At 42.7% G+C, this 27261-nt stretch overlaps 1 protein-coding gene across 2 annotated transcripts in view; it reads right to left on the bottom strand.

Annotated features, from left to right (window-relative positions):
• Atp2a2 (ATPase sarcoplasmic/endoplasmic reticulum Ca2+ transporting 2) overlaps positions 1–27261 on the bottom strand; it is a 42800-nt gene continuing 15539 nt past the window's right edge. The window contains exons 6-21 of one of the 2 annotated variants that reach the window (XR_012911327.1): positions 14946–15026; positions 14476–14561; positions 12691–13155; positions 12154–12242; positions 11277–11379; positions 10553–10684; positions 8385–8507; positions 8091–8309; positions 7079–7414; positions 6396–6616; positions 5713–5915; positions 5199–5284; positions 4818–4951; positions 4079–4196; positions 2457–3993; positions 1–669 (exon numbers count right to left, since the gene is read on the bottom strand). Coding sequence is in view for 1 of the 2 variants with exons in the window: in XM_075979891.1 (XP_075836006.1) it covers positions 656–669; positions 3873–3993; positions 4079–4196; positions 4818–4951; positions 5199–5284; positions 5713–5915; positions 6396–6616; positions 7079–7414; positions 8091–8309; positions 8385–8507; positions 10553–10684; positions 11277–11379; positions 12154–12242; positions 12691–13155; positions 14476–14561; positions 14946–15026 (2531 nt within the window). In the remaining variant the exon portion in view is untranslated. The remainder of the gene's footprint in view (positions 670–2456; positions 3994–4078; positions 4197–4817; positions 4952–5198; positions 5285–5712; positions 5916–6395; positions 6617–7078; positions 7415–8090; positions 8310–8384; positions 8508–10552; positions 10685–11276; positions 11380–12153; positions 12243–12690; positions 13156–14475; positions 14562–14945; positions 15027–27261) is intronic. The other variant, XM_075979891.1, reaches the window with a different exon arrangement.

Genomic DNA, 27261 nt, shown 5'->3' with positions numbered 1-27261 from the left:
TGAGCTGACGCTGAGCACTTTATTACAATAAATGCACACAATACTTGTATCGCACCAACATCTGTCTACTGCTTCTGAGTTCATTAAATAAATTACATTAATACAGTGTGAAACAGCTGGCTGCACACCCAGAAAACAACTGAAGTTAGGACCGGAGGCCTATGTTGTAACCATTCAACAGCTGTAGTGTTTTAATTAAATTTATAAATAAGCAAACTGTACAGGGCCAATTAGAAAGCATGTTTCAATGTCACTGTAGAGCAATCTGGCTGCTTACAACTGAAGGCATGCATTACAATTATCATACAGCTATAGAGGCTATGACATTTTGTAGAGAAATATGGAGACTTGGCTGATGGCTTCTATTCTTGGATAAGGTTTCAGAACCTCATTCTTCTTTCAGCAAAGAAACCAAACTTCTCTGGAGAGGCTCTCTGATTCTTTATGCTAAATTGTACACGTTATTATTTTGATTAAACAGCTAAAACCCCACTGGTAATACACATTTCCTCCACATCACACAGTGAGTTGGGAACTGTTTCTAGTTTTCTTTTCCCCAACATCAGTCATGCAGAGGGCTGGTAGATGTGTTGCTAACAACGCACATGCACGCACCCGAACACCCTTACATTTCTGCAAATGGTTTAGGAAGCGGTTACTCCAGTATTGCTGAAAAGGAAAGAGAGAGGAAATCAGCTTCTTGAAATATAGAGCAATGTTAGAACAACTTCCCAAGACACCAACAGAGACAGACAGAAAGACCAGCATTTCTAACTAAGTGTCCTACGTGCTGCCCGTCAGATCTACAAGCAGTGGCTTGGTGACTGCCCTTGTGCTTCCTGCTGCCGCCAGCTCCTAACAAAGCCCCACAAGGCAGAAACTATAAGGCGTGTCAGGTATGAGGGCAGTGGGAGCGGAGATCTCAGCAGCCATGCAGAGTGAGGCAGGTGGAGCAGAGTGGCATGGCACCAGGTGGGGAAGGCCTTCCTGCTCCCCCCTCATCTCCATGACAGCAGGCTCAGCTCTGCTTGAAAGGTTGGAAGGCTTTTTCAACTGCAAGGGTTGCTCTTGAGGAAATTTGGTAGCTCATGCATGGCAAAGGGCAACCATGCCTCTGCCTCTTGGCTTATGGACATTGTAGGCACTGAGCCAGTGCTGTGGTCTTAAGATGTTCCTGAGGTCTGTGACACTGCTGGGCTGAGACCCTAGTTTAAGGATGCTATATGGTGCAGTTGCTGTGAGGTGACGGGCCTTCCCCAGCCCTGGCAGCACCCTAGCTTCTGGGGAATGCATCGCCTGCATTTTGCTGAGTGGGCTGCAGGGCTGAACCTTTGATACAGCTGTACCAAGAGGTTACTCAAGAAAACCTCAAAGCTGAGTTCCAGGTTAGACTGTTCTGTTGGGTTGAGGACAGCATTGCCCAACCATGTACTGCTGTCCCCTCTTGAAGGTGCTGGGTGAGAGTAAGGCTGTCTGTGGGCTGGGACAATGCTGTTGGCCTTGGTACCAAGTATTCCTGGCTCAGGGAAGCAGTGATCTAAACTGTTCATCTGTTGGTGTTGACCTGGTTGCCCAAATAGTCTCTGTGGATGTTAAGGACCACAGTACCATCAAGGATGCGAACATATTTGGAGACGTCATTGAACCGAGGAGGATCAGCAGACTGACTCGGCCTCTCAGGGTTCTAACCGTCTGTCCTGCTCAGCTACACTTCTGTGTTTGATCCACTCAATCATTTCAACACTTATGACATCCAAAAATGGCAAAAACTTGCCTTTTTCCTGAGAATCATTACTCCCTGCAGCACCCAGAGTTCTCTCACTTGAACAAGAGTTGGTTGCTGTGTTCCTTTAGAACCAGGCACTTTCTCTTGCTTGCCTCTCTGCCGTGTGCAACTAAGAGCTAGTTCATACCAGGAGGTTGGTTTAATGGCCACTCTCACTAAGACATATCCTATAAAGGTGACAAAATTTCCTATAGAATCAGTTATCTATCTGTAGCCAGTGAAAATCCAAAGCCTTGGGACATGTTTGGCACCGGAGGTGGCACAGCTCCTTCAGCTTGAGGTCAGCCAGGTCACAAGAGCCTCTTCCCCACAACTCACAAAAATCATTGTCTAGCCGGGCGGTGGTGGCGCACGCCTTTAATCCCAGCACTCAGGAGGCAGAGGCAGGCGGATCTCTGTGAGTTCGAGACCAGCCTGGTCTACAAGAGCTAGTTCCAGGACAGGCTCCAAAACCAGAGAAACCCTGTCTCGAAAAACCAAAAAAAAAACAAAAAACCATTGTCTATGCTGGAGTCTGTGTAGTGAGCAGCTGGCATCCCTGTTTCCTTACGAAGTGGCTGCCTGGTGGGCAAAGGAGCCATGCAGCCCACTAGCAACAGGGGCCATTTCATTCAGTGGCATCACCTGTACACAGGCCACAGCACCCCAATCCCACAGAGAAGATACTCACGTTAGTTGATGGATGTTGGAAGGCATTGGAGGAAAACACCACAGTTAGGACTGTTAATGACTCACACTGCCGTTAAGACTGACCTTGAACATGCGCAAACGTTCATCAGAGTCGTGGTGGTTAGTGCCACATTCAAATAAAAATAGTTCTATACAATATGTTCATTTGGTCATGTGCTATTTACAGATTTTACAAAACATACACACACATACACACACACTTGCCCTTATACCAGGCTACATACAACAGGCCAGCAGAAACTTGTATAAATGTCTATCACGTGAAGATCGTGCCTATACATCACAAATAAAATCCTACTATGCAGCAGAACAGGATCCTTCCCCTCAGGAACAGGAAAACTAAGGCTCTAAGCTGAGAAATCTGAACTGATTATAGATAGTTCAAGGCAGGCCATTAAGAACAAGACAGTTATTTTTCTCTGTCCATTTAAAATGTTTTATTTTTCTTTTAAACTAGATTGTGAAGTGCCACTGAATAGGCAATGTTGGCAAAAACAATGTCTGTTACAATAAAATACATTAGACATTTAAATAAATAACCTTAAAAACTAGGCAAAGGGACAGAAACCCATTCGATTGAATCTGGAGCAATGTTTTCTGCACAAGCGAGAACAGGCAAACCTCTCGTGAAGACGGATGTAAACAGAACCATCAGACCTACAGAAGAAGCCGAGCGGGCTGGGGTGGGCTGGGGGTGACAGAGGCTGAGGGTGCAGGAAGTGGCAAACCAAAAATACTGACTGAGGTAGCAGGACTCTGCTCAGTGCAGAAAAATTGGCTTATGAATAAAAATTAGACTGTGATATCAAATTAAATCCAGAGAATCATGCAAAGGACACAATACATGCTATTTAGTTTTTTTTTCTTTTAAAAACCACACACATTCATTTCCTAGAGTCTGCTGCCAATTAATTTGCTGACAATGTCTGCTGGCTCAACTATCTTTGTACAAGTATGAGTATTAAACAGAACACTGTACATGCTTTTTCATCTACAAAAAAATATCTGCATAAAATAGTGTTAGTTCTCTGTACATGTCAATGGACACTTTAATTATGTGTATATAAAAAAGGAAAATCTTGTCCCACTGGAGTCAGAAAAAGCAAAACAAATCTAGAATATGAAACCTCCTTCACCAGCCAATATGTTCATGTGAAAATTCAGCAGAAATAGACAGTTGCTTTAAACAATAAAAAAAAAATTAATTGATTAAGTTAAACATCTTCTGTATGTAGCGCTGTCAGTCAAGACCAGAACATATCACTAAAGTTAGTGTCTGTGCTGTAGACCCAGACCACCAGGGGCATAATGAGCAGCACAAACGGCCAGGAAATGCCATCGGTGCATGCCGACAGCGAGCAGGAGGATTTGGTGGCAGGCTGCACACACTCTTTACCGGGTTCCAGGTAGTTTCGGGCCACAAACTTGAGAGTCTCGTCCATGAGGATCACAGGCAAGGAGATTTTCAGCACCATCAGCCATTGGGTCAGATTCAGCGGTGTGATTTGGAAGATGAGCTGAGACAAAGAAGACCATGTCAAGTTTCTGGACAGGCCAGAGAGGAACCACACCAAACCCAGCCTAGGGTCCACAATGACTCACTGGCAAAGGTTCCACGTAGAGGATCAGGAAGTGAAGTGACATGGACAAGCAGATAGAACCCACGAGCCAAATATTCTCCCAGGGGGGCATCCTCAGCAAGGACTGGTTTTCAGACAAGCTGCAAGACAGAAGAGAGATGACTTCACCAGATGCAAAGGCTCATGTCAGTGACACAAAGGGGGCTAGTTAGTAAGGTAGCTTTGGCAACTCACGCTAACCTAACTCTAAGACCTGGGTTGGGGGGGGGGGGGGGGGAGGAGAACTGTAGGCTTCAGTGCAGCAGGTCCATCTCAGCTGGCTCAAAGTTGCTGGTACTGGCCAAAGACAGTCATTTGGAAACTTTTGTCAGTGGCTCAGTTGGATGGAACCTCTTGTTTTCTCAGAGGTACAGGCATAGCTGAGACTACTGGTCCCTTTCTTAAACCCTGCCATAGCAGGACTTGTGGTGACAAGAACCCCTACTTGCTTAAAACTGTCCTTTTCGGGCTAGAGATGGCTGAGGGGTGATAAGCACTGGCTGCTCTTCCAGACCAGGGTAAATTTCCAGTGGCCACATGGCAAGTAACAACTGTCTGTAACTCCAGTTCCAGGGGTCCTGACACCCATGGCAAAACACCAATGAACATAACATAGAAATTAAACAAACAAACAAAAACAAGCAAAACCCATCCTTTTCTGGGAGGAAGAGCTTTACCAGCCATGACCACCCATAAACCCTCAGCCTACAAGACTTACTGACCTGTTGAGGGCATTACACATCTCTATGGTTACTAGAACAGAAAGTGCCATTGTCATTGGGTATGGGGACTCAAAAATTGCACAATCCACTCCATCGAAGTCTGGGTTGTCCTCTTTACACTGTAGAAAATGACTCTGCAACGAAGTTCAAACACATTCCATCAGCCAGTAAACTTCCCTAACCCAGATACCCCGTTCTATACCCCAGCACCAACATGAGGACAGCTCAGCAAAGGCCTGGGTCTCAGAGCCGCCTGAGACAACTGCTTACCTGTGTAGCCCTAAGATGGTCCCACACCACAGAAAGACCAAAAAGGCTTACAAGAATTCACTCTACTATACAAAAAAAAAAAAGAAAAAAAGAAAGAAATTTGGCTAATACCAGCTGGTAGAAGGACACTCTTGGACCACCATCAGCAGCGATGAACCACCACGCAGCAGCACCTACGGTGGCAGCGCCTACATAACCTGGAAAGAAACATGACGTTGCTTACACACGAGGGGCTGTGGACAGCACTGTACACTGTAGGTTAACAGAGGCCAGAGCAGCTGACCACAGACAGGGTGTTTCTGCTCTAAAGCAACCAGGCATCTCTGGAGCTTGTGAGGAAAAGTTCAAGCTGAATTCAAGCCAGGCTCTGCACAGTATGTCAAGAGCTAAAAAAGCAAGCTTCAAGACACAGGTGTACAGGTACTCCCTATTAGACAGAACATTCAGCACAAGGGGACCAAGTCACACCACTCTATTTGTAGGTAAACTGATGTGACCTTGTTCGATCCTATGTAGCTGCTTTGTTTCATTCCTGCTGTTTCATTCCTGGCCTAGCAGAACCCTTCAAAGGAACTGCACTGCCAAAGGGCACCCCCAACAAGGAACAACAAACAACTGTACTTACAGCCAATAGCCAGGTAACGGAAAAAGAGCCACCCGCTGATCAATGGTTCTTTCGGGTTCCGGGGTGGCTTGTTCATGATGTCTAGGTCTGGAGGGTTGAACCCCAGCGCAGTGGCAGGCAGACCATCTGTCACCAGATTGACCCAGAGGAGCTGGACAGGAATCAAAGCCTCAGGAAACCCAAGGGCCGCAGTCAGGAAAATACTAATTTCCATCCAAGGGAAGAAGAGAAGGAACTCAGTGACTTGGGGGAACGATGGAAGCCTCCTCTCTCCCCAAACAAACCACACATATAACATATGTATCAACAGTCATTCTGAAACGTAAAGAGGACCAAGACTTTTCTGACTTTAAACTACCAAGGTAAACTAAGTCCTGCGTATTTTTCTTTCTTTCTTTCAAGACATGGTTTCTCTGTATAGACTAGGCTGGCCTGGAATTCTGTTTCTCCTGTCTCTGCCTCCAGAGTGCTAGGATTAAGGTGTGTGCCAGTATGTCCAGATTAACTCCTGTGTTAAGGAATATTCTCTAGACACAGAGCAGCTGTAGACAAACAAGCCCCGTGAGACCTTTCTCCACTTAAGGCTAACAACCGAAGTTGCCACAACAGAAGCAGCAAACTGAGAAAGCCCAACACCCCAGCCCTGGCCTTCAAAGACAGCACAGTCCCAGTCAGGCACCCACCAGACCACTTCCCCAACGTTGGAGGAGATGAGGTATCGGATGAACTGCTTCATGTTGTTGTAGATGGCTCGACCCTCCTCAACAGCAGCCACGATGGTGGAGAAGTTGTCATCTGCCAGGACCATCTCAGAGGCAGTCTTGGCCACTGCAGTACCCGAACCCATGGCAATGCCAATTTCAGATTTCTTCAGAGCAGGGGCGTCATTCACACCATCTCCAGTCTGAAAGGGAAGCCACAGCTGATTCAGACATCACCATGTGGCACACCTCTGGGCAGAGGCAGACTGACAGCAAAAGGAAATGGGACAGAGCAGTAGCTGGTGTCGAAACCCTTTACTAGGAACACGTAAAAGCAGTCCAGTAGTAAGCTCAGAGAGGCAGAATCAAGAGGACTGCATATCTGCTTGGATTGTCTTACACCAACACTCAAAACCCAAGAGCTATCTGTGGTGTGGCCACATAATTTAAGCTCATTCACACACTTCAGAAACACATTCAAATACTAAATATTGTTTATAGATTAAAACCACAAACAAAAACCCCACAACACCTTCTGTTTTTAGATCTCATTCAGTAGCCTCGCTTGTTTCAGTCTCTTAAGCGCCAGAATTACAGGCACCATCATGACTAGATGGATCTGCTCTCTGTGCCATGTGAACCACTGCTCGTGTCTGAAATCTTACCATAGCTGTAATCTCATCAAAGGACTGAAGGAACTCAACAATCTTAGACTTGTGGGAAGGTTCAACTCGAGCAAAACAGCGGGCATTCAAGCAGGCATCTCTCTGGGCTGAGGGGCTGAGCTCATCAAACTCCCGCCCTGTAAAAGCCTTTGATGTCACATCCTCATCCTGCCCAAAGATACCAATGCGGCGACAGATGGCCACAGCAGTGCCCTTGTTGTCCCCAGTGATCATGATGACACGAATGCCTGCTTGCCGGCACAGCTTCACAGAAGAGGCCACCTCGATCCTGGGAGGGTCCAGCATGCCCACACAGCCAACAAAAGTCAGATTGGTCTAAAGTAAGAGAGACACTGAGTTCAAACAGCTTATCCCACTGTAAGAGTCCTGGCTGCCCTTGCTACAACTTTCTGCTTGCCCTCGACTGAAGCAAGGTCTCACTATACACTTGTAGCAGTCTTCCCACCTCAGCCTGCCACCTGTTCGCCTTCTTGATGGAACTGGGGACTGAACATGGGTTTGCTCATGCTCAGCAGTGTTCTACCACTGAGCCACACCATCACTCGATTATTTTTAAGAGAGTTCACCCTTGTCACCAAATTATTCTAGTCTAAACTCTCACATTCTGTAAGAAATTTATCCAGGGAAAAAACCCAAAACAATGTGTTGAAGGGTAAGTGTGCTCTGACACTGGCAGTGCCAGGGCCACAGCAAAGCTCTCACTGTTACAAACCCTGACAAAAATTATGGTCTATGGAGGAAGTGGAAATAAATCTCAGCTTGTGTTATTTTTACCAATACCTAACAAATATTTTAAAAATGTAAAATAAGTTGTTAATGGATACTAAGCTTTATAAGCTTGTCCTGAACTTGTCTTGACCATTCTACTCTGAAAGCAGATAAATAAATAAGTCCTATTTCTGTCTAAAGCAACAATCTAAAGACAGCCTCCCCAGGACATCTGCCTCTGGAGGCAGCACAGGCTAGGCAGTGATTGTGCTGGTGCAGGTACCTCATACTTGATGAAGTTGGCCGAGTCTTCCAGGTGCATCTCCTCTCTCCTCAGTGGGTTGTCATGAGTGGCTAGTGCCAGGCACCGCAGTGTGTCGCTGCCACTGCCCCACTCCCGAATGACAGACATAATCTTCTGTTTGACACCAGGAGTCATGGGGACCTTGGTACTTCCAACTCGGATGTGGGTACATCTGTCGATGACACCTTCAGGAGCACCCTAAGAATATGAGATTCAGGTAACTGCATCTGCCTGTTTACCTGGTGAAAAAGCCTCAGTCTGTATAGTACTTGCCTTCACAAACATCTTGCTCATGGATGTCCGGCTTGGTTTGTTTGGTGTACAATAGACGGACATTGATTTTCTATCACGTGAAAACTCTAGAGTAAATTCCTTCTTCATCAGCTGTTTTATGACCTGTAGAAGATCAGAGATGGAACACTGCTGGATTACTATTTCTAGACTGACAACTCTGGCCCTGGTTAAATAACTTTATCATGGTGGGTCTTTTGGGATTGTGGCAGCACAAACAGTCGTGAACAAAACAGCAAGTCTGTACCCTCATAAAAATGTCCTCTCTGGTTTGGGAATACAGCAGAATATAACACTATTATATACTGAATGCCACAGAGAAAACTCTGCAGGAAGACACTGGAGGGCTTTAAACCCTGGCTATTAAGAACTGTCTGAATGCTGTGCAGTGGTGGCACACGCCTTTAATTCCAGCACTCAGAAGGTAGAGGCAGGCAGATGGATTTCTATGAGTTTGAGGCCAGCTTGGTCTGCAGAGTGAGTTCTAGGACAGTCAGGGGTGTTACACAGAGAAACCCTGTCTTAAAAACAAAACAAAAATCTCCTAAATGCTAATCTAGACAACTCTGCATTGACAACACCTTCCCAAGTGACTGACTGCAGGTTATATCAAGCAAAGTTAACTACATTAGACATGCTATTTCTTTTTCCACCCATAAATATTCCAAGTAATTCTGGGAAGTCTCGATAGCTGCCAATGCCCATTTTAATCTCAGAGTTAGTTGACAAGATCTTTTTTTGTACTCTTCATGATTTTGAGGGTTTATATTTAAGTTATTGAGCCCTGCTTCATAGACCAGCAGTTTTCTATTCTTGAATGGTAGCACATGACTTTAATCTCAGCAGAAAAGCAGAAGCAGGCAGATCTACTTAGGACAACAGGGCTATACAAACAATGCCTCACAAAACAAAACAACTACAAAAAAATAGAAAAAAGAAATAACAAGTAGCAACAAATATAAAATGTTTCAAATCATTACTGATTTTTTCCATCTGAGTAGTCATTAGGTTGATAATGTGTTGAAATCCACATTTCTAGTTTTCTTTTTGTTTTAATTTTTAAAAATGATTTTATGTACATTGGTGTTTTGCCTCCATGCACGTCTGTATAGAAGAAAGCGTTGGATGCCCTGGAAATGGAGTTACTGTGGTTGTGAGCTACCGCTTGGGTGCTGGGTACTGAACCCAGGTCCTCTGGAAAAAGTCAGTGATCTTCTCTTAAACCACAGAGCCATCTCTCCAACACCTCTTACACTCAATTTAATTTTATATGTGAGTGCTTTGCCTACATGTATGTCTGTGTACCACACGTGTGTATGCAGACCAGAAGAGGACCTCTGATCCTCTGGAACAGGAGGTACAAACAGTTCTTCGATGCCCTGTGGGTGGTGGGAATTAAATCCAGGCCCTCTAAAAGATCGGACAGTACTCTTAACCAAGGAGCTATATCTTCAGCTAGAAAATCCACATCAGTAATTGTTAACTTATGTGTTACATTTCACAAATATAAACAATGTAACCCCTGGATTTAGCACAAGGTTATAAGGGACTCAAAGGAGGTTTTGATGGACAGATAGAGTAAGAGCTTGATTGGGATGGGTTTAAGAACACAGGAGTGAAAAGGATAACACATCACAACAGTTCTTTTAATTGAGTTAAACAAATGTGATGTCAAATGAAAACTTAGGGCAAAGGGCAGTTCTAAGTTTGAAAAGCATACAATTATGTTCTCTATACTGCTGATGAAGAGCTAGCAGAGACAAAAACTGAAACGTAGGCAGGAAGGGCTGGGTTTTGCCAGGACCAAGGATAGCTTGCGTATAGCTTCCTTGGAGAAGGCAACCCTTGTGACATACCTGTGACAATTTACTAATATTTGCTGGGATTTGTTTTTTGTTTTGGTGTGATTTGAATTTGTCTAATGAGAGTCTTACTCTACACTCTATGGCAATCCTGGACTCATAGTTTCCTAAAGTGCTAGGATTATATGCTTGAGAGTACTTTACCTGACTATAACTGTCAGGAAAAAAAATAGGGAAAAGCAAAGGTATAAATGGAAGCGCAGAGGTCAAGGAGGCAGGAAAGGAAAAAAGAGTGAATGTATATGGTAAGGCTGAGTAATAAACAGTACACCAAGCTCAAATACTTACCGAGTTGCAGGCATTTGCACGCTCTATTTTAGAGAGTCCCTTCAGTTCGGTATCAAATACATTCATCTTCTCTACCAGGCAAGTGAGAGCAGTCTCTGTAGCTTCTCCAACTTTCTCATACACACCCTTTGCCTACAGTGTTGAAAGAAGTCACTGTCAGTAGGACAGCCTGTTCCATGTGGGAAAAGACACTCAAGGTACAACCATGAGACACTACTATGTGCTTTCTCATTTAAAGTATTAGTTCATTTCAGGCCATTGTCTGATGAGTTCATATCCCCTGATAGGGAAGGCCTAACCTTTGAGAAAGAAAGCAAATGATTAACCCCATTATTTAAGTTTTCTCTTGGTTACAATTCTTTCACCACCAAAATATCCCCATAAGCTTCATGCTGTCCTCAAGGTTATATGGTAATCCCTATTTAAAGTACAATCATTACCCCCACTGTCAGAAAGACTTCTGAGCTCTGGTCCTTTAAAGTAAGGGTGCATCTGTGGTCAGACCATCACGACAACTATTGATCTTATAAAATAACTGCAGTGCCCAGCCTCAGATCTAGGAAAGGCACTGGGCTTTTTTTTTTTCAGCTAGGCCACACTAAATAGAAATGGAAAATAAAATCAGGAACTTGTTTTTCAAAGGGAGGAAGGAAGATGGCCTTTTTTATTCCACTCACCCTTCTCTTGAGCTAGGGATAGGCCGCTTTCCCACTAGGAGTCTTACCTCATTATAATCCAAAGCAGAATCATTACACAGAGCACAGATAGTTGCTAACTCTACAAGCCCGTCATACTGATGGCATTTCACTGGCTTATCATCTTTATGCCTATCAAAAAAGAAAACATTTCTGGATCACAGCTTGCTTCAACTTAAGATAACAAACAAAAAACCCAAAGCACTTCTTTGTGTGTGGGGCTGTGGTTGTGTGTGTGTGTGTGTGTGTGCGCGCGCGCGCATGTGTAGAAAAGGTAAGAGGACAAATAGTGGAAGATTTTCTCCTTCCTCCATGTTGGTTCCTGAGATGGAATCCCCACTGTCACACCTACAGGCTTTTATACTCTGCCTCCCATTTGAAACAAGATCTCACCTTCATGTTCCAGGATAGAATTTCTGTTTCACCTGCCTGAACCTACAATTGATGGGATGACAGGCATCTGACCCAGCTTCCCAATGATGAAAAGTATGTAAGTTTGAGGGAGAGCAGGTTGGGAGAGATTCAAAAGAATTTGAGTGACAGTTCTTTTGAAATCCAATGAGACCAGAAATTCTTACTGAAACTCCACCATGGGTAAGTGAATAACAAAATAGGGCCCTCACCAGAAAACAGGCTTCAAAAGGTACTCTGTTCATAAAACTCTGAGCCACAGTCAGCCATCTTAGCTATAGTTCCTTTTGTATGCATGTAGCCCAGGCTGGCTGTTATCTCCTGTTCATCACTATGCTCCAAAGGATCAAAGCAAGGCTCCAGGCATACTTTAGCTCTACCACTAAGTCACAGGCCCGCCAACATCGAGATTTTCTAGACCCATCCTTTGTGATGGATCTAAACAACCAATGACTACAGTGACACAGTGGAGTCTGCAGGACAATGGTTACTCACACTTCACCAATCGGTGCATATGTTGATCCAGTTATGGTAAACTCATTAAGGGAACAAGTGTCTCCTTCGACTTTGTCCAGAATGAACATCTATAAATACAGAATACAATTCCTTAGAAGATATATATACACAACCACTCCTTGTCTACAGTGAAAACCCTGTCATTTAAAATGGCAGTTTCAATGATGCTCGCCAAGCACTACTCTTTTCTTAATTGCTCAGATGACTTACAACATAACTATCAGTGATGCAGTCTAAGACAACCCAAGGAAAGATACAGGGATTCAGAAGTCAGTAAAAGATTAGGCTAAAGACTATGGTTACTTTTTCCATTACACAGTCTTGCTTTAGAACAAGGCAGAAAAGCTCAAGTAAAAGAGACTAATATTTTAGAGTCAAATAAATACTTGAGCAAAATAAGCTGTGGGAAGAATGAATCGGTGCTCCTTCCCCACCTAGGGCTGACAGACCATAAAAACACAGTCTAATGAGAAGCCTACAAACACCCAAGAGTCATAAAGGACACTCCTTCCTTACCCTACAGACTGACATCTGGTTTGTGGTAAGCGTGCCTGTCTTGTCTGAGCAGATAACAGAAGTACAACCAAGGGTTTCCACAGAAGGCAGACTTCGAACAATAGCATTTTTCTTTGCCATCCTACGAGTTCCAAGAGCCAAGCAGGTGGTGATGACAGCAGGCAGACCCTCGGGGATGGCAGCAACAGCCAGGGCCACTGCAATCTTAAAGTAGTAGATAGCACCTCTGATCCAGGAGCCCCCATGAACTGGGTCATTGAAATGCCCAATGTTTATGATCCAGACTGCAATGCAAATGAGGGAGATAACTTTGGAAAGCTGCTCCCCAAACTCATCCAGTTTCTGCTGTAGGGGTGTTCTCTCTTGTTCAGTTGCAACCATTTCATCTCGGATCTTGCCAATTTCAGTATTAACTCCAGTTGCCACCACCACTCCCATAGCTTTCCCAGCAGCGATGTTTGTACCCTAGGAGAAGCAGACGAAAAATGGTCCTAAGATCAACACCAACTTAAATACTGACCAATATACTGACTGAATTCCACATAGTACCTGTTCACCCAATGGGACAAGACAGCTCTCCGCAACATGGAACCTGGTCTACAGACCCGCTCTGGGTTTAGCAGTACTCCAACTTCTCTAATCTCAAACTCCACGCAGCTCTCAGCACTATACATTCTTCTTTATCTTTGTTTCTGGCTCCAAAGTTGACCTCATCTATTAAGATGATGAGCAGTCAGCCCCGTGGGCTGTTTCAGAATCTCCACCCCAGCCAGCACCAGCGTCAGGTGAAATCATGTGGGACTGAGTGCTGGAGACATAGCTACAGCCTTCTCAATGCACTGTACCTGCTGTCGGTAGGGAAGTCCGTCCCTTGAAATACTATATTCTAAATAAAAATATAGGCATTTCTGCAGTACTTACAACAACAACAAAAACCATGTATTTATTTTTCACCTAGGCTCACCAAACGGTGTGCCATGTTTGCTCTTTCCAAATACATACTTTTTATCACAGGCATAGCAGCAATGTCCACATACTTGAAAGGATCCTTTCTAGGCTTGAAGACTTTCCTGGAAAAGGCTACCTTTTCAGCTGTTACAGAGTCTAAACATTTCTATCCTAGTCTTTTCATTAGCTGGCAACCAAAACAAAGCCACGTAAGTCACACATGTCACTATCATACATGGTCTCTATTCTTGTTTCTTTGCTTTACTGCTAAAGACTGAACCAGGTAGGGCCCTCCGCACACTGAGTGTCACTGCTTCATCCCCAGCTATCTTAGATCTTGACAGCTGAGACACACAGTAAAGAATAATATCTTTTGGAATAATCAATTATCATCTGAAGTCTGACCACTGAAGATGGCCACACTGGGACTATGGTGGTCTGAATAAAAACGGCCCCCATAGACCCAGGGAGTGGCAATTATTGGAGGCATGGCATTGAGGTTTCAGAAGCTCACTGTCTATTCCTGCTGCCTGGGGATCCAGATGCAGAACTCCTTCTCCAGCACCATGTCTGCTTCCACGTCCCTCCATGCTGATAATAGACTAAACCTCTGAACTGTAGCCAGCCCCAACTAAATGTTTTCCTATAAGAGTTGCCTTAATCATGCCTTCACAGCAACAGAAACCCTAACTAAGACAAGGACTGTCTCCCCCAAAAAAAAAAAAAATTCTTAGATTGGGAAGCTTGGTTAAAGTTTAGACAAACTAGGACCTATCAAGTGTGAGATCCTGGGTTCAACTCCCAGCATCCCTACCGCCAATATCTGATAACACTCACAGAAAAGAGCATGTTCTTTTTATCTTGATTGACAGCTCGTGGGTCAGGGACAGGATCAGTGTGCTTGATGACGGAAACAGATTCACCTAAGTAGGTTATGAGACAGGATGGTCAGCTGTTTGAAGCATACCCAATTTTGGTAACCCTTACCCACACCAACACATTCCCACCTTTTAACCACTGCCAATGTGGGCAGTTGTGGTGGCACACAACTATAATCCCAACACATAGGAAGTTGAAGCAGGACATGGACAGTTGCATGCCACCACGTGGGTTCAGGGGAAACTTGTGTGAACGGCAAGTGCCTTTAATTATTAAGGCATTGCTCCAGCCCAAAACTAATTTTAAAACTTCTCTAAGAAATTAATTATCTAGAGAGGGTTATGATAGGGTGCCATACAGTAGGTACTGTATCTATCTATAGTTGGGAGATAACTGGCTTCAAAACTTTTCCAACATGTACTACTTACCTGTGAGAATTGACTGGTCGACTCTTAGAGTTGTAGATTTGATGGAAGTTAATCTTATATCAGCAGGAACTTTATCACCAACTAACAGGTTTTAAAAAGGAAAAAGGCAGCTAACGTAAGTAACTTTTGCAGTTACGAAAAGATGAAATTGCTTCCAAATCAAACAATTTTTAAAAACAAATACCTTGCATACAACGGAAAAGTATACCTTTTTATTTATTTTTCGAGACAGGGTTTTTCTGTAGCGTTGGAGCCTGTCCTGGAACTAGTTCTGTAGACCAGGCTGGCCTTAAACTCACAGAGATCCGCCTGCCTCTGCCTCCCAAACGCCTGTGAGTTGGAGGACAGCTTGGTTTACAGAGCGAGTTCTAGAAAAGACCCCAAAGTTACAGAGAAACCCTGTCTCGAACCCCCTCTCCCCCAAAAAGGAGAGACAGGTTGTTAAAGCTTGCCATGCAAGCCTAGGAACCTAAGTTCAGTTCTCAGAACCTATGAAAAATGAAAAGAATCAACTCCACAAAGTTGTCCCTCTTCACACAGACACACAGTAACAACATAAACCTTAAAAATTAAGTAAAAAACAAGAAGTGGGTCTGTGAGATTGTTCAGTGGGTAAAGGCACGTGAAGTCAAAACTGGGGACCTGAGTTTGCTTCCTGGGATCCCCACAATGGAAGAAAAGAACAAGATGCATAAAATGTTAGCCAATATTCTCTGCATGTATGGCTAGCTTATTCACTATTATAGTACACCTGTCTGTCCAGATACTGTAAAATACATGACACAGGAAGAGTCACACATAGACAGGACTTTTTTTTGGGGGGGGGGGGTTTCGAGACAGGGTTTCTCTGTAGCTTTGGTGCCTGTCCTGGAACTAGCTCTTGTAGACCAGGCTGGCCTCGAACTCCCAGAGATCCGCCTGCCTCTGCCTCCCGAGTGCTGGGATTAAAGGCGTGCGCCACCACTGCCTGGCTAGACAGGACTTCTATTGTCTAGAAGCTGCAGCATACAATGCTCTGATCCACAAATTCTTATTTTATAGACTTCACAGAGTTTATTTTTATGACTTTGCTCAAACATTTTGCAAACAAAGAAACCTGTGACAACTTTATACTATGGTGAGATTTCCAAAGATACCTGTGTATTACATGGGATGTCACATGGTATCAACCACATACACAGACCTGATAGTGGTATAAGGTTTAACAAATGATCAACAACGGCTTTCCAGGTCAGTGGGGAGAGACATTTTACCTTATAATCGTTGGAACCTTCTAAATGATCAAATAAGTGAAAAAAATTTCTTTCATAACCTGAAGATCCTTTAGTCAACAGTTTTCTTTCCTGGGTAAAGCTCCTTTAATAGTCCTAAAGAGTTCTAGGATGAGCCCTCAAGCCCTTGGTGTGTAAAATGCAAAACGATACAACCCAATAACAGACAAAAGAAAAGTAAATACACTTCCTGAGAACACCATAGTCTTCAAATACTGTCCAAAAAATGCACATCTGCATGAGAACTAGACCTTTAAAGAGGATGGGAACTGAGTGTGCTCAGCAGACAGCTTGCTCACCAGCGCCTGGGACTGCCTCCAGCCTCAAAGTGTGAAATCATGATGTTCTGAACGGCAACCAAAATGGTTTGGAAAAGAAAATGGCAAATTAACCATCCTACCCCAAGAAGTAAACCCTGTACTTGTTAACCCTTCAATTTAGTTCACTTCTCTATTTTTCAGAGTTTTGCTCAAAGCGAATATAGTTTATTCTTTTTTATTGGTTTGGTTTTTTGAGACAGGGTTTTCTCTGTATAGCTTTGGAGCCTGTCCTGGAACTTACTGGCCTCGAACTTGCTGGCCTCGAACTCAGAGAACCACCTGCCTCTGCCTCCCAAGAAAGGGCTGGAATTAAAGGCATGCACACCATCTCTGGGCCCTCTAACTTTAAAACAAAACAATCACAGCAACAACAAGAACAGTTTAGTACAGTGGTCCTCAACCTCCCTAATATTATGACCTAATAATAGACTTCCTTATGTTGTGGTACCCCAACCATAAAATCATTTTCATTGCTACTTCCTAGCTGTAATTTTACTATGAATCAAAATGTAAATATCCGATAAGCAGGGTATCTGATATCCCCTATGGAGGGGTTTTGACCCACAGGTTGAGAACCACTGCTTTAGTGCACAAAACGAGCTTACACCTAAGAAAGAGTGTGACACAGAAAGAGGTAGAAGGTCCAAAATCTTTAGGGACAAAGATCATCTTTGCATTTGACTAAAGGGACACACACGTGAAGGTAGAATTCCTGCTGGAAATGCTTATGCAACCAACAGCAATATTCCAACTGAATAAAATGAACCTTCCACTTTAACTGTTAACAGTATATCCAAGGGAATATATCCAAATCACTCTGGAGGCAGAAACAAGACCACTGATTTTCAGTTAGGCTAGCGCTAAGTAGTGAAACCCTGTCTCAAATAAATAAATAAATAAATAAATAAATAAATAAATAAATAAATAAATAAATAAAAAAACTAATAAAAATTTAACTGCACTATTGTTTTAGATTTAAACATTTTTATTCTATTTTTACTTATTTGTGTATGTGTGGACACACCAGTGTGAATGAAGGTCAGAGGTTATCTATTGGGAAGTCTGTTGTCTCCTATCATGTGGGTCCCAGGTATTGAATTCAGGTCATTAGGACTGGCAGTAGAGTTCCTGGTGGTCCTAATTTTGTTTTGTTTTTGGTTAAATATTTATTTCACACATTTTGATGATGCTTTCTTCTCCCAGATCCTCCTCAGCTCCCTACCCACCCAACTTTTGTTTCTCAAAAAACAAAAATAAACCCCCTCACAAAATAAAAACAAAAGCAAGCAAAAGAATAAGATAAAAAAAAATACCCAAAAGAAAACAAAATGAAATTTAAAAATCCCACAAAAGCTGGGCGATGGTGGCACAGGCTTTTTTTTGTTTTGTTTTTTCAAGACAAGATTTTTTTGTAGCCTTGGAGCTTGTCCTGGAACTAGCTCTTGTAGACCAGGCTGGCCTAGAACTCACAGAGATCTGCCTGCCTCTGCCTCTTAAGCGTGCACCTTTAATCCCAGCACTCAGGAGGCAGAGGCAGGCGGATCACTGGGAGTTCGAGACCAGCGGGTGGTGAGATGGTATTGTGGACTGCCAGATTTTTTAAAAAAGGTTTTCGCTAGCATTGAACTTGCAACAATCCAGCACACTGTCTTAACTGTATTATTTCTGCATGCTATAAATTAATCTGATTCCTTGTGCTTTTCAACATTGTGAAACGAATACAAGGTCAAGGGGAAGCATTGTTAACTCTAAATGGAAAATTTCAAATGCTCCTTTGCTATTTGAGATTATTATGTAATAATGACCCTACGGGAGCTTCAGACAGGATTCAGTCCAATGTGGCACAGAGGTGCTTGCAATCTATGACTGCTGTCATGCTTCTCCGCTATAACTGGTGGAGGACACAATTGTATTTACTCCCTGGGGAGTTGGAGAGAGAACTCAAACACCCATACAGATAATTATTTTGTCTAATGCTGGCAAGACAGTTTATTGCTTAAGGCTCTCTGAGCAAGCCTGAGTACCTAAATTTAATCCCTGGATCTCATTGTAGAAAGAGAGATGACCCTCCATACTCTGTAGCATACTGAGCCACCACATGCACACACATATCACAACCAAACTAAATATGATGGTACACACCTTTAACTCTTTTTGTTTGAGACAGGGTTTCTCTGTGTAATCCTGGCTGTCCCGGAACTCACAGAAATCTGCCTGCCTCTACCTCCCAAGTGCTGGGATTAAAGGTGCCACCACCACCCAGCACTGTGTATCCTCCTTAGACCCGTCCCTCAACCTGCAGGGTACTTTGAGAACATCTCTTAGGCCAAGGGAACTTTCTTATTAGGTACCACCCCTATTTGGGATGCACTGAGCACCTACTACCCTCTTCATGAGATGAGGTTACTTTGATTTGCATTCCTGTCAAACAATGCAATCCTAAACCATTAGGGTGATTCTCACCTTTACATGTCCTACAGATAAGGTTAAGGCAAACTGATGTCTTTCTTAGAATGCAAGGGTTTTGCTCTAAGTTAAACAACTTCCACCTTCCTGTTCATGATTACAGTGGGACAGGTTAAATGTTACACAGAAATGGGAGATGGGCAGGTCCATCCCAGAAGATTTTATAATTAGATCTCAATTACATGAGGCCTCAAGATCTTACGGAGGATCTAGGATACTAGGTTGGGTAAGACAGAGAAAGGGAGACCTATGTGGCTATGGGAAAGCCCTGATACATAGTGGGTAAAGACTTTTCAGTGTGACTACTTTGGGTCAGCTACACTCAACTCTTAGGTAGTCCTTATCAATTCTCTATAAGTAAGCCTAATAAATTCATCGGTTACCCAGAGTGAACTCTGATGAAATCAAACTTCGGTTTGTTGCTGGAATAGGTATCACTTAGCAGTCACCCCAGTACATAGCTTAGCTGGATGTTTCCAGAATGGAAGAGAAGACTAGAAAGCTTATACAAGTTATGAAGCTCTGAGAAGTTATTTAAGGTACATAAGGATGAGACTGAGATGATGGTATACTATGGATGGTATCAAAGTTTCTAAGGTCAAAGATCAACACTCATAAGAACTCTCTAAAATGTCTAATAAGTTTAGTGTCTGGTTTTAGTAGACTGGCATAACTGACCTTCTGGATGTTCAACAATCCTCTTTGGAGGTCTATACTAATGTGGTCAGATGCATGAAAAGGGTATTTTCACCCTTGCTCTCCAAAGTCAGTTAGGTCCCAGGGCACTGTGGAGCATCCCTTGAAATATTCTGTAATCATATGGAGTCTCCTATTGTTGCGTTCAGGGAGACCTCATGTGGTGAATTCTAATCAATGTCCAGCCTACAAAAGGAGAGAGCTAACAACAGGAAAATCTATACTCTTCTTTATGCAACAACTGGAAACAGTTGTCGATCAACACTTTTGACTTTTTCTCAGAGATGGACAGCCTAGTAAAAGACTGAAGGAGCCAGAAGTTCCTGAGGCCCAAATAATTCCAAGGACTACATTTTCAACTGGCCTTGACAGTAAAAAAAAAAAAAAAAAAAAAAAAAAAAAAAGAGATTAATTTTGGCCACCTCTATGGTCTTAAACAGCCCCGGGAATGAAACAGTAAGTATGTTTAGTGACTAGTCCGCAGGCATTATATTTAACCGAATTATTTCTACAATTTTTTTCTCACTTCTTGGTTTTTTAAAGTTTGCGCGCACAGAGAGGGAGGGAGGGAGGGAAAGATAGAGAGTACCACTATGCCTAACCACCCATGTTCCCTAATTTACAGGAAGCTACCTGATACCCTCCTCCAACTTACAGGTTTGGAAAAATTATTCAGAATACCCAAATGATGCCTTTGGGACACTGCTGGACAGTGCTATAAAAAAGGATCCAATAGATTGTTCTCTTTCAAACTGTTAATTAGATGCTGACATGAACTGACTCCTCTTTTTTTTTTCCCCGATTATTTATAGCAGCGATTTACTCATCGGCGCTATGGACAGGAATCTAACTCAGGACCTCGGGTGTAGCAGTCGGCGCTCTTAACCTCTGAGCCACCTGTCCGTCTAAACTGACTCCTCTTAAAAGCTTCTAGATAGTCACACTCTCTCCTTGAGACAGGGCCTATGTAGTATGGAACTTGCTCTGTAGACCAGGCTGTCCTCAAACTCACAGAGATCCACCTGCCTCTGCCTCCCAAGTGCTTGGATTAATTAAAGGCACACACCATTGCTGCCCAACAAGAATTAGTTTTTGTAGTGTGGAGTATAGGGGCTGGCTTTACCAAGCCAAGAAACTGTTCTGTTTTGTAAGCTGCTGGGTGGGCAATAAGTCATATTGGCTGGTTTTGGACTCTAGACTCCAGAGTGTACGATGGGGATTGGTTGGCTACTTTCTGGAATTCTATGGGCAGTGGAATTTTGAACCCTTGGGCTGGTTTTATAGACCTGGTTTTTGGGTAAGGGGCTTCCTTTAGTCCCAGATCCTTTATATATAAAGGATATAGGGTATTGTTTTCTGTCTGGCTACTTCCTGCTGGCAAGGAATATTGTTCAAAGTTTTGGGGTCTGAAGTAACTCTTAAGAGGAACACTGTTGCTGTTTTTGAAACAACGTCTCTATGAGCCCTAGCTATCCTATGTATCACTATGCAGACCAGGCTGTCTTTGAACTCACTAAAATCTGCCTGGCTCCGCCTCTCAAATGCTGGAATTAAAAGTGTGCACCACACTAGGAAAGGAGTATGGTTGTGTGGTGGATTAAGTGATGACAGTGATTTGATTCACAAGGAACTGTCAATAGTTTAAAAGCATACACCAGAGTTGGGCAGTGGTGGCGCACACCTTTAATACCAACAATTGGAAGGCAGAGGCAGGTGGATTTCTGAGTTTGAGGTCAGCCTGGTCTATAGAGTGAGTTCCAGGACAGGCTCCAAAGCTACAGGGAACATCGGTGCCAGGAATGGTGGCACACACCTTTAATGAAGCAAAGGCAGGCAGATTTCTCTGAGTTCAAGACCAGCCTGGTCTGCAGAGTAAGTTCCAAGACAGCCACGCCAGGACTACAAAGAGAATCTGTCTTGTGGGAAACAACAAAATCTGATTCTCAGACCCTACTCCTTCACTCTAAGGTTTGGGGGTACCAATCTCTTGACCAATAAAGCCCACTCTTGTTTTGAGGCTGACTATTCTTTCAGTTTCCTCTATTTACTTATTTCTTACTTCATTTCTCAGTCTTTTTGGCTAAGATCAAGTGTAAAAGTTAATACACGGCAGGCTACCAAGATGACTCAGTAGCTAAACACACTTGCCACCAAGCCTGACAAAGTCCAATCCCCAGGACCCACACTGTAGGAGACAATGAATTCCTTTAACTTGTTTCTAACCTTTGAGTATGAACACACACACACACACACACACACACACACACACACACACACACACACACAATGTAAATAAGTACAGTACATTTTAAGAAACTATTAGGAATCTACTCATAATCATAGTTCACAGATTCTACAAAGGGCATGTTTAGGACAGCCTCTATTACATTTCTTGCATATCAGAAATACTAGCTCCAGAATGAAAGCCTAACTGTTTAGCACTTAAGGAAGTGGCTATCTTAAAGTTCTATGATTCTGCTCCCATTACAAGATCACCTCTTTCTAGAAAGCCACGAAGGAAGCATACCCAAGTTAGCTTTTATAACCCAGCATGTTGTAGCCTTCTCTTAGAAGAACCTTTAAATCATCTTAAGTTAACCAATGTCCTTGTTTTACAGACAGAAACTAAAGGCCAGGAAGTAAAAGGAGTTTTGCTTCAGGAAGCTCAATTAATGAAAGACCTCCTTTAACTTGCTATGACTGACTGCTTCACTTCTTTTCCTAACAATCTGTTTGATGGGCACATCAAAAAGCAGATCTATTAAGGAGCTAAAAATAAATAAAAAATGAACGTAAAGACCCGTCTAGAATTTTTCAAAGGCATAATGACAATTTCCTTCACACCACAGGCATCTATGGGTGTCAGACAGGGCTGTGCCTGGGAAGCAGGCAAGGGCACTGCTGCTCACATCCAGTCTTATTTCCTGATGGGCTCGCCAGCGCCCAAGGGCAAGTGGTAGTGGAAAGTTCTTATTTTTGCCAAGGGAGTGCTCTGCAACTTTTTCCTTTGCATATTTTTTTTCTGTTTCTTTGGGTTGAGGCAGGAAGAATCTGTTATTAACCACCTTCTCTTTGCCTAACACCTGACACTTGTTCACATGTAGTTCTGGGCGTCTTCAGTTCTTAGCTCTTTCCTTTCCACCACAATAATGATTTTCACTCTGAACAGAAATACAATTTAAAAGTTAGGCTACCAAAAATACATTTTATGAGTGAGTTAAAAAAAATTATTTCTTGCCATATCTTACAACTAAATGCAAGTTTTACCTTATAAGGAATATTTAAGTTATGCTACTTAATTAAAACACCTTTTTCTATTTAAGTTAAATATAAATACCAATATATGCAAGAGAAACGTTTTTTTAAAATATGTGTGCACGTGAGTGAATTAAAAAAATATATTTTTATTTTCCCCAGGCGTGGTGGTGCAGGCCTGTAATCCCAGCACTCAAGAGCTGTGACAGGTAGATCTCTGAGTTTGAGGACAGCTTGGCCTGTAAAGTTGAGTTCCAGGATAACCATAGCCAGAGATACACAGAGAAACCCTGTCTCAAATTTTTTTTTACTTTAATTACATTTTTATTTAGTTTAGTTCCATGCCATAGTCCTTGAATGAAGGTCAGAGGACAACTTGCAGAAATCAGTTCTCTCCTTCTACCATGCCCCAGGGATCCAACTAGGTCTCCAGGCTTGGCAGCAAGGAACCTTTACCAAAAGAGCTAACTCAAGCACTAAGTCTTTGTTTATGTTCATTTAAAGAAAATTAACTTTAACAAGTCTTTTCAGAGAAAGAAAAATAAGATCAGAAACTGTCTCCATATTATTGTTTGAGTTTAAATGTATCTGTTAAATTTTGTGGTTATGAAGTCTGAATGGAATTCTTTACTTGAAAGCCCTATTTGCTTTAATTAAAACTATTCTAGATCTCAGGGTGAGCAGGGAAGAAACATTACAAAGTACTGTAGCATTATATATTTGTTCCCACTATGACTTTTGGGGAGTTTCTTTTCTTTCTTTTTTTTTTTTCTGTGGTTTTTCTAGACAGGGTTTCTCTGTAGCTTTGGAGCCTGTCCTGGAATTGTAGGGGTCTCTCCTTTCACAATGTGGTCCTAGGAACTGAACTCAGGTTGTCAGAGTTGGCAGCAAGGTCTTTTATCTGCTGAGTCATCTTTCCTACCCAAGAAGGCTTTTTTTACACCAGGCACTGTTGCAAGGACTCTACAGGTCACCCTCTGTAACTCTTCACAAGGAACAAGCTATTATCTTCACTCCCTGTTTATAAATGAGGTGCTTTTCAAGGTCATAGTACTTCACAGCCATAAAGAGACTGAGCCAGTCTCCATTTTTCTGCCCCTTAATGTCAATGTTTTTAGTTTTTCTACTATAATGTTACAGAGTAAAATACATCTATAAATACCTTTAACTTCTGGAAGGCAAAATCATGGAAACAGGAATTATCATTTTACTCTCATTTATATCCCTGCCATTTTCCCCAAATCACAATTTTCTAAATGTTCCAGCACAAGCAAAGATGAACACTGTATTTTACAAAAGTCACAGTATCTTAAGAAAAGTGAACCCCTTCCAGTGGTCTCTCTCGTCTCTTAATCTCAGTGACAAGAATGGGAAGACTGACACTGACTACTACTGAGTCATGCAATGGGGAGGAGTGATTACAGGAAATCAGGAAACGCCAGCCCTATGTAACCAGGTCAAGCTTCAAGATCAACTGGTCTGTCATGGTCTGAAGGTGGGGGAGACCTCCCGGAGTACTCACCTCTCAGTGTCTTATGAGTAATCCTCACAGTGCTAACGGGTCCTGATATCAAAACCCTGCTTAACTCACTGTTACATCTACACTCAATGTGAAGAAATATTTCGCTCTTTTAAGAGATTGGCATTTATTTTTGTGTGTACAGGTGTTTTTGCATGTATGTGAACCTCATGTGTGACTGTTGTCTGCAGAGGCCAAGAGGATGTCAGATCCCCTGGAACTGGTGTTACCGACTTTGCGGAGGCCATTGTGTACTTGCTGGGAAGTGAAACCAGGTCCTCTGTAAGAGTGGCCAATGCTCTTAAGAAACCCGGAGTCCCTCTGTTTGTGTGGCTTTTTTTTAAGTAAGATTTTTATTTTTAACTGTCTGTCTGTCTGTATGTATGTATGTATATTGAGTACAGGTGACTGAGGCCAGAGATATGGGGTCTCCCCGGAGAAGTTACTTACAAGCAGTTGTGAGGTGCCCAACCTAGGTATTGGGAATGAACTTGGGTCTTTTGCAAGACTAGTATCCATTCCTAACCGTTGAACTAATCTCTAGTTCTTGCTTAATATACAAGTTAACATGAAGAATTTGACTTGATTTTCAGAAACGGCCAAAATTATTATTTCTAGGGATATCTGGATATAGATGCCAACCCTTATCTCTCACATCCCTCCCCGTGAAACACCTTCACAGAAGGGGAAAAGCTGAACAAATACAACTCTTTATTTGGTCATATCTCTTGCTTCTTTTTCCTTAATATGTTTGACTTTTAAAAAAATTTAGAGAACTGTGTATGTATGTTTGTGTGTGTAGAGGCCTGTTGTACCCATGAGGTGTCTCCTCAACTATTCTACACTATATTAACTGAGAGAGAATCCCATGCTGAATCCAGAGCTCACCTCAACTAGTGTAGCTAGCCAACTTGACACAAGGATTCCTTTGTCTTCCTCCCGAGGTGATGGGATTAGAGATGAATGTCCATGTACCGCCTTTCTGTGTGGGTACAGGAGACCTGCACTTCTGTCCTCACTGTTTCTACACATCTCCCGACCTAGTCTGACATTTTATGAACGTATAAAAGCCTAATCTCTGTAAACTGCTTAAACTAGACAGTAATTACTATTTTAAGCATACTTCAAGTTTTAATTTAATCTGCATGGTGGTACACACCTTTAATCCCAGCACTCTGGAAGAGGCAGGTGGTCTGTGTATTCTAGGCCAATCAGGGTTAAACACTGAGAGCTTATCCTGAAGAAATATACTTTTGTTTTTCTAAATTTGTGTTCCCACGTGTGTCTGAATTTATATGCATTATGTACATGCAGGAATCCACGAAGGCAAGAGGAACCCACTGAACTTGAGTTGCGAGAGGAACTCTGGTGTTCTGCATGAGCAGTAGTCATTCTTAACTGCCACCTCTCCAGCCCCCATACAATTTTAAAAAGCAAATAGCATCATAGGCTTCTAGGAACTTTTAAAAATGCAGCAACTACCCAGCTCCATTTCAAACTAAATAATCAAATTGCCCATATAAACAGCTTTTGTTTTTGTATTTAAGGCTTCTTCTGGCTTATGCAGGTACCTATATGCAGACAGAACACCCATAATGTAAAATAAACAAAAGGAGGGACATAGTGGTGCATGTCCTTAATCCCAGCTCTTGGAAGGTAGAGGCAGGGTTTCTTTGAGTTTTCAGGCCATCATGGTCTACATAGAGTTCCAGGACAGCCAGGGCTCTATAGAGATAATATACTCTGGAAGAACAAATAAACAGACAAACAACAAAACACACACACACAAATAAACTAGTGATAAACTTCTAAGTGCCTAGATTACATAGCTGAGCCTCCATGGTATTTTTACACTTTTTAAATGACTGCTTTAAAAAAGAATGAAAGATTTTGCTGTGCGTGACAAAGCCCAAAATACTGATACTGCCTGGTTTTATACCAAAAGAAAAATGCCTGCCAATTTGGCAGAATCATACACATATGTAATTCTAGCATGCAGGAAGATAGAACAGGCAGAAGATCTTTTTAGTTCAAGCCCAACCCAGACTACAGTCAGGACCTACTCTTAAAACAAAAACCAAAGCCAAAAAATTCCTTAGTCTCTGCTCTTTGGGCTGGTAAGCTAATTAGGTATAGCATTAGGTGTTTGTTATACAGAGCTAGGACACTCAACTTTGACAGCTTTCTAAAATAAAGCCAAGTCTCATGGTCACAATTCTTCAATATACATGTATTTTACATTTAGAAAGTTCCTTAGAATACACTCAGATGGGAATGGTAGTGCATACTTCTATTTCAGCACCTGAGTAGGAAGATAAGAAGTTCAAAGTCTGCCTTGGATATAGCAAGACCACTACTACCCTGGGCTACAGGAAACTATCTCAAAGAAATAAGCTCACTCTAACTGCCCAAATCTGTAGAGGTGGATTTTCTGTTCAATCTCAGGCAGAGAAAGATAGGGTTGGTGTTCTTAAGTAAACTGGGTCACCTATTCCACAGTCTTGCCTTGTAAACTGCCTCACAGTCTGTCTGTCTGTCTGTCTGTCTGTCTCTGTCTCTGTCTCTCTCTCTCTCACACACACACACACACACACACACACACACACACGCATGCGCGCGCGCGCGCGCATGCATTTGGGGGTGGGGGGTCGGGACAGGGCCTTACTACATAGTTCTGGCTGTCCTGAAACTCACTTATTTAGACCAGGCTGGCTGTAAACTCCTGCCTCCCAAGTGCCGGGATTAAATAAGGGTATGTGCCACCTTACCCCAGGTTAACTTTCTATTAC

Source organism: Microtus pennsylvanicus, chromosome 1 (genome assembly GCF_037038515.1).
Source record: "Microtus pennsylvanicus isolate mMicPen1 chromosome 1, mMicPen1.hap1, whole genome shotgun sequence".
Taxonomy (NCBI): domain Eukaryota; kingdom Metazoa; phylum Chordata; class Mammalia; order Rodentia; family Cricetidae; genus Microtus; species Microtus pennsylvanicus.
The sequence above is the reverse complement of the archived record's forward strand: the minus strand, read 5'-3'. Positions and strand labels throughout refer to the sequence as shown.